This window comes from Cebus imitator, unplaced genomic scaffold, assembly GCF_001604975.1.
Source record: "Cebus imitator isolate Cc_AM_T3 unplaced genomic scaffold, Cebus_imitator-1.0 Scaffold23, whole genome shotgun sequence".
Taxonomy (NCBI): domain Eukaryota; kingdom Metazoa; phylum Chordata; class Mammalia; order Primates; family Cebidae; genus Cebus; species Cebus imitator.
Window position 1 is genome coordinate 11,719,353 of NW_016107338.1, and position 7,701 is coordinate 11,727,053.

At 39.3% G+C, this 7,701-nt stretch overlaps 1 protein-coding gene across 2 annotated transcripts in view; it reads left to right on the forward strand.

The window, feature by feature from the left end:
- Nucleotides 1-5,449, forward strand: part of CCT4 (chaperonin containing TCP1 subunit 4) — a 28,037-nt gene extending 22,588 nt beyond the window's left edge. For both annotated transcript variants that reach the window (XM_037736198.1, XM_017522186.2), the window contains exons 9-14: nucleotides 2,009-2,105; nucleotides 2,192-2,302; nucleotides 2,399-2,529; nucleotides 2,668-2,902; nucleotides 4,532-4,645; nucleotides 5,178-5,449. In XM_037736198.1, coding sequence (XP_037592126.1) covers nucleotides 2,009-2,105; nucleotides 2,192-2,302; nucleotides 2,399-2,529; nucleotides 2,668-2,902; nucleotides 4,532-4,645; nucleotides 5,178-5,192 — 703 coding nt within the window. In that variant the 3' untranslated portion in view covers nucleotides 5,193-5,449. The remainder of the gene's footprint in view (nucleotides 1-2,008; nucleotides 2,106-2,191; nucleotides 2,303-2,398; nucleotides 2,530-2,667; nucleotides 2,903-4,531; nucleotides 4,646-5,177) is intronic.
- Nucleotides 5,450-7,701: the final 2,252 nt, after the last annotated feature.

A 7,701-nucleotide genomic window follows, 5' to 3' on the forward strand; every position in this document is an offset into this window, starting at 1 on the left:
GATCTCTTGACCTCGTGATCCACCCGCCTCGGCCTCCCAAAGTGCTGGGATTACAGGCTTGAGCCACCGCGCCCGGCTATCTTCCCTTTCAAATGTGGGATGTATAATCTTTCCTAGACCAAGGTATCCTAAACATCAAGACTTGTTTTTTTAAAAAGCCAAATTTGTTGCAGAATTAATTAGCTAAAAGTGGAATTTATTTATTAAACATCTATGCAATTCGCTTGCCTTGTCATTTAGAGGTTGTTTTCCAGGGAATGCTCTGTGCATAGTCCATAGATGAAAAGAATTTTCTAAAGTTTGAAGAAATCACTCTTTTTCTCTTTTTTTTTTTTATTTTGAGACGGAGTCTTGTTCTGTCTCCCAGGCTGGAGTGCAATGGTTCTGTCTTTGCTTACTGCAACCTCTGTCTTCTGGGTTCAAACGATTCTTCTGCCTTAGCCTCCAGAGTAGCTGGGATTACACACGTGTGCCACCACACCTGGCTAATTTTTATATTTTTAGTAGAGATGGGGTTTCACCATTTTGGTTAGGCTGGTCTTGAACTCCTGACCCCTGGTGTTCCACCTGCCTCAGCCTCCTAAAGTGCTGGGATTAACAGGCGTGAGTCATCAAGCCCGGCCAATATTTTTTTTCAAATAGACACATTCCCATGTATTCCATTAATATGCCAGAATATACTCTGGGTGTTCATTTTATTTGGTCTTTGACTGAAGAGTCAGAAGACTTGGTTCTAATCCCAGTTATATAATAGCTACTGAACTTGAGTAAATTGCCCCCCAAACTCAGTTTGCTTATCTTTGTAGCAAGGATACTAGTAATACTTCCCTGTCTAGTATCACAGAGTTGTTAGATTATTCCCAGTAGTTCATGGGGAAGTGTAAATTTGTGGAGTCTGAATCAATACTTCTAAATTCATAAAGTACTAATAAGCTTTTAGTTACCAAGATGTGCTCATTTATTATGAAAAATAAGGCTAGGCACAGTGGCTCACGCTTGTAAACCCACCCAGCACTTTTTGGGGCCAAAGTGGCAGGATCACTTGAGCCCTGAGTTTGAGACCAACCTGGGCAACATAGGGAGACCCTCTCTCTATTAAAAATAAATATGTGTGCTGGGTACAGTTGCTCATGCCTGTAATCCCAGCAGTTCGGGAGACCAAGGCGGGTGGATCACTTGTGGTTGGTAGTTCAAGACCAGCCTGGCCAACGTGGTGAAACCCCATCTCTACTAAAAATACAAAAATTAGCTGGGCATGGTGGCACGAGTGTAATCCCAGCTACTTGGGAGGCTAAGGCAGGAGAATTGCTTTAACCCGGGAGGCAGAGTTTGTTTGCTGTGAGCCGAGACCGTGCCATTGTACTCCAGCTGGGCAACAAGAGCGAAACGAAGTCTCAAAAAAAGTCAAAATAAAGGCCGGGCACGGTGACAAACGTCTGCAATCCCAGCACTTTGGGAGACCGAGGTGGGTGGATCACAGGGTCAGGAGATCAAGACCATCCTGGCTAACACAATGAAACCCCATCTCTACGAGAAATAGAAAAAATTAGCCAGGCGTGGTGGCACATGCCCACATGGGAGTCCCAGCTACTCATGAGGCTGAGGTAGGGAATCACTTGAACCCAGAAGGCGAAGGCTGCAGTGAGCCAAAATTGTACCACTGCACTTCAGCCTGGGCTACAGAGTGAGACTGTGTCTCAAAAAAAAAAAAAAAGTCAGTCAAAATAAATAAATAAATGGGGGAAAAAATAGTGGCCTAGTTATCTTTTGTGTGTGTTACAGTGTCATTGAGGACAGAGTACATTTTAATACTGGAATTGTACTAAAATTTCCCATAGAATTGGAAATCTTAATTTTGAGTTGTGAACTTAGTAAACTAAAGCATTTTTCTTCACAAATAATGGGATGAGCCATTTAAAAAAACAGTAATTAAAACCTTAAAGGATTTGAAGAGCAAAAGTTTTCTTTTAAACCTAGCATTGACATAATGACTGATTTTGTATTTTAGAGATGCTCTTAGTGATCTTGCATTACACTTTCTGAACAAAATGAAGATAATGGTGATTAAGGATATTGAAAGAGAAGACATTGAATTTATTTGTAAGGTAAAACATTAACATCGTATTTGTGGAAAATGTCTAATAGTCAGATAAATGTTGCCTTAATTTGTGGATTTGACTATTTTTTCCAGACAATTGGAACCAAACCAGTTGCTCATATTGACCAATTTACTGCTGACATGCTGGGTTCTGCCGAGTTAGCTGAGGAGGTCAATTTAAATGGTTCTGGCAAACTGCTCAAGGTAACAGTATTATACTTAAATTTTTATTTGCTTAGGTTTTGGATGTGAGGTTTTTTAAATCCTTCAGATACTTAATTTGGAATTTATTTAATGAAGATTACAGGCTGTGCCAGCCCTGGAAAAACAGTTACAATTGTTGTTCGTGGTTCTAACAAACTGGTGATTGAGGAAGCTGAGCGCTCCATTCATGATGCCCTTTGTGTTATTCGCTGTTTAGTGAAGAAGAGGTAATGTCATTGTTACGTTATTTAACGTTTTGAACATTAAAACTACTATATTCTATTTTTTAAGATGTAAATAATAAATTATTAAAAATAACTTTCTGTTGCATAAAATAAGCTAAAATATATATTTATGAATTTCAGGGCTCTTATTGCAGGAGGTGGTGCTCCAGAAATAGAGTTGGCCCTACGATTAACTGAATATTCACGAACACTGAGTGGTATGGAATCCTACTGTGTTCGTGCTTTTGCAGATGCTATGGAGGTCATTCCATCTACACTAGCTGAAAATGCCGGCCTGAATCCCATTTCTACAGTTACAGAGCTAAGAAACCGGCATGCCCAGGGAGAAAAAACTGCAGGCATTAATGTCAGAAAGGTAATCATTTAATCTCTAATATGGAAAATGTTGATTAATATTAAATATTACAAGCTTTATAGTTATCTGTTAAATGGAAAGCTTTGTAATGAAAGCATTATCTTGGATTTAAATACGAGGCCTGCTGCAGGGTAATTAATCTGTGCCATTGAGTGAGAAGGAATATGATGACACCTTAGGTGGGGGGAGTATTATTTGTTCATTAAATCTGCCACTTACTGACTAGATTTTAGTGAGTTACTTAGTCTGTCCTCAGTTTCCTTGGTTGTAAAAACAGAGATGACTAATAGTTCCCTCATAGGCCTGTTGTAAGAACTAAATGTATTTCTAGTGAACAAGCTCTTAAATAGTTGGCATATGGTAAAGACTGTATTAAAAAATCATTGCCCTAGTTAGCATGAGCTAGTGTAATTGTGTAAAGTTATCACATAGTAATAATACCAGTTTTTATTAATGTTTTATTGAGGAGACAAATATTACATGATGGGAAAGAACTGACAATCCAACATGATACTTTCTGTATGGTACAGAACTCCAAAGGATGGAACTGTTTGTTTAGGGAGGGCTTTATGAAGATGCACTTTTGGTTGGTAGGGGATGAGGAAATTCCAGATGGTAAGCAGTAGTTTTTCAGGTGAGAAGGACCAAGCATTTCTTCACCTGGGTACAGCTGGGGCTATATGTTAGTGGTATGGTGGGCTTTAGGTTGGAAAGATCAGATAAAAGCAATTAATAGGCCAAGCATGGTGGCTCATGCCTGTAATCCCAGCACTTTGGAAGGCCCAGGAGGGCAGATCACCTGAGGTCAGGAGTTTGAGACCAGTGTGGCTAAGATGGCAAAACCCATCTCTACTAAAAATACAAAAAAAAAAAGCCAGGTTCAGTGGCAGGTGCCTGTAATCTCAGCTACTTGGGATGCTGAGGCAGGAGAATGGCTTGAACCCGGTAGGCAGAGGTTTCAGTGAGCCGAGATTGTGCCATTGCACTCCAGCCTGGGCAACAGAGCCAGACTCTGTCTCCAAAAAAAAAAAAAAAAAAACCTATCACTAGTATCACTAGAATGAGGAGGCCCTTAATTATTGAGCCAGACTTTTTTTTTTTTTTTTTTTCTTCCCGTAGTTGGGATCCACTAAAAATTTCTTTGAGCAAGGGGCTAAGGATATGAAAATATTTTAAGAAGGGAAGACTGGAGGCAAGGATGCCTCTTACAGACCATCAGGAGCAATCCCAGGATAAAGGGAAGTAGGATGGTGCAATGAATAATTTAAGGTGGAAATAGACTCGAGTAGACCAGGGTTGGCCTAATTCAGAATTAAAATTCAGATATGATTTAAGCATTAAAGATAACGACTGATCATTTGGCTAATTTTGCTTGTATTGTAAAAAAGCGATACTTAGAAGAAGTTGTTTTTGCGTTAGGATTGGGTGACTACAGCATTAATTCAGTTTTTCCAATTTTTAGTTGAAATACAACCCACAGTGTAGAGAAAAGCTTAGTAGAGTATCATATTCTAACATGCCTAGACAAAGGGAAAACTAGATTTGATAAGGTCTTGAAGTTCACTGGTACCCATATATCTGCTGGTGTATATTACTACAAACACTAAAATGTGCTGATTTGACTTGCAGGGTGGTATTTCCAACATTTTGGAGGAACTGGTTGTCCAGCCTCTGTTGGTATCAGTCAGTGCTCTGACCCTTGCAACTGAAACTGTTCGGAGCATTCTGAAAATTGATGATGTGGTAAGTATTTCCAGGTTGCAGATTTTCTTAGGAGGTCAAGAAGGCATATATTTTAAAAAGTTTTTTGGTGGTGGTTTTTGTTGAGACAAGAGTTTTTCTTTGTCGCCCAGGCTGGAATGCAGTGGCACAATCTTGGCTCACTGCAACCTCGACCTCAGGGTTCAAGCGATCCTCCTGTCTCAACCTCCTGAGTAGCTGGGTTGAGCTAATTTTTGTATTTTTAGTAGAGGTGGGGTTTCATCATGTTGGCAAGGCTGGTCTCAAACTACTGACCTCAAGTGATCACCTGCCTCGACATCTGAAACTGCTGAGATTACAGGCATAAACCACTACAGCTGGCCATTATTTTTTTAAAGTTTTCACTTTTGATAAATATTTGCTAGTCATTAAGATGACGGCAGTTCATACTTAATACAGTTTTTCCTCACCTGTAAAAATGGGGAGAATTTTATTAATTTTATTGCCTTAAACATTTTCCAGCCTTAAATTTTTGTCATTACAAGTTTTGAAACCTAAGTTTTTCTCTTATCAGGTAAACACTCGATAACCTGGATAACTGACCAGCACTATTATGGTCACCAGTATTGTAGCTGGAGTGGAAGCAGGTCGCCTTGGTGTTCCTTGTTTGGAAGATTATTTCCTCTGAATTCCTGGGCTTGGTCTTCCAGTTGGCACTTGCTTGAAATTGTATTGAAACAATTTAATGAAAATATTAAATATTTGGTTTCAAAAGGCATATTGATTTATTTTCTCACAATACTCTGTTATTCCTGATGCTTTTCAAAAACGTATAAAAGCATAAAAAGTGAGTTTACATGTTGAATAAAAAGATGGCCGAATGTCCTAATCACTGACAGGCATTAAAAAACTACCAAAGAGGTAATATGTATTAGTATATATGCTGTCTTAAAAGTAAATGATACAAGTGGCACCTCTCTGAGCCTACTGTGGCTTGGGAGGCTACCCGATTAAAAAAAAAAAAAAGTTATGAAAAATGAAAGCCTTCCTTTAGCCCATCATCCTAATTCCTTTTCCCATTATTAATGACTGCTGTGTTGGATTCCTTCTACAAGTAAAAGTTTATACATACATGTAGCAAATCTTACACAAACGGGATTCTTTTTTTTTTTTCCTCTCCCAGTTTGGATTCTGAACTAATGTCTTGTTTCAGTGGCTTTAAACGTCTTAATTGTCATTGCCCTGATAAAAGAATCAGTGTCATCTCAGCATGAGTAGTGTCAAATCTGTAACTAGCCTGCCCTTTCCTTAGTCACCTTCTAATCTATTTATTTTGCACACATTGAAGCCTAGTGATCTTTTAATTAATTTATTTTTATAGAGACACTCTTGTCACCCAGGCTGGCATGCAGTGGTCTGATCGTAGCTTACTGCAGCCTTGAATTCCTGGACTCAAGCTAAGCCAAAAGAATCGTGCTTTTTTCTTTTGAATAGCTACAGCTACAGGTGTGTGCCACCATCCCCCTGCTATTTTTTTTTTATTTATTTTCAGAGATGGGATCTTGCTATGTTGCCCAGGGTAGTCTTGAACTCCTGGCCTAAACAGTCTTGCCTCTCCCAAAGCCATGGGATTAAAGGCACTTAGCTAAGCACTCCCTTTGTAAAAAGCTTTCATGCCTTTGAATGAAGGCCAAACCTTTACTTAAATCACAAGTTTGGCCTTCACAATCTGGTGTTTCAGCTACCATCTCCTTGGGTATTTCACAAGGAGTGTCATGAAAGCAACTGTGCCCGTCTTTGGCATTATGGAGAAAGGATTTCTGCCAAACAGTCTGAAGCTCCTTTTGTGTTCATCACAGAACTAATAGTTAACTAACTTGCCAAGTGTAAGTTTAATATATTTAGATAAAGATTTCTGTATTGTCTGGAATTTAGTACTTCAGTTTATACCTCATTTTGATAATTAAGAGCATGTGTGAAATGTCAACTTGGCCATCATATATCTTAAACCATACTTAAACCTTCAAATAAAGCAATAACATGATCATACATCCAGCTGACATGATACAACTATCCTGTGTAGGACCAAAAACCCACTAACTCCTTCCACAGAAGAGGAGTTAAAGCCACTGAGTGAAGTTTTACTCTTCTTGCTATACCATAACCAAAATATTGTGATACAAAAAATATTACATTATTACAGGATAAGGAAATAATGAGAGGAAAGATATATAGATTTATATACACATACATCCATACTAATGACAAATGAACTACTCATGACAATTACAGGTTTCTGTAACGTGATTTTGGTTGTAGCTGGTACTGATAACTACCTTCTATTACATTCTTTGTTTTCCCTTTGTCTTCAGCAAGCACCTCAACTAGCAGTGGTTCTTTATTCAGTGGGGTGATCCAAATCATTCTGAAGGGTCTGGGTTCTACCTTAATTGAGCGGTTATTATTTTCCATTGACCATAATCACAGAGCATGGTAATACTAAGAGACACCATGCTCTTCCTTTCCTCTATTGTGTAGAAGTAGTTCAATTTCCCCTTGGTAGTCAGCATCAACCAGCACTGCAACTCCCTCCGCATGTTGATTCAAAGGCGCATAAGGAGCCAAACATGGCCAAGTGGCCAACTTAACTCTACATTTCAGTGGAATCTTTGTTATGACTCCTGGTGGAGGCATTCCTCCCTCTAGAACTAAGACCTCTAGACCAGCAGGGCACAAAGTCACAAGAACAGGAAGCAAAAATTGTGTTAGTGGGTCACTGGGTGTAGTAGTGAATGGTGCCACTCCCATTTCTACCTCTCAATTCCTAGACACTGTATATTGGGTGCTAATTAAGAGTATACAACCTTCTGGAGAACATCCCAGCCCTGCAAAGTGTTGACACTGTAACTGAGTTTTTAATTTTTTTTTTATTTTTGAGACGGAGTTTCACTCATGTTACCCAGGCTGGAGTGCAATGGCGCGATCTCGGCTCACCGCAGCCTCCGCCTCCTGGGTTCAGGCAATTCTCCTGCCTCAACCTCCTGAGTAGCTGGGATTACAGGCATGCACCACCATGCTCAGCTAATTTTTTGTATTTT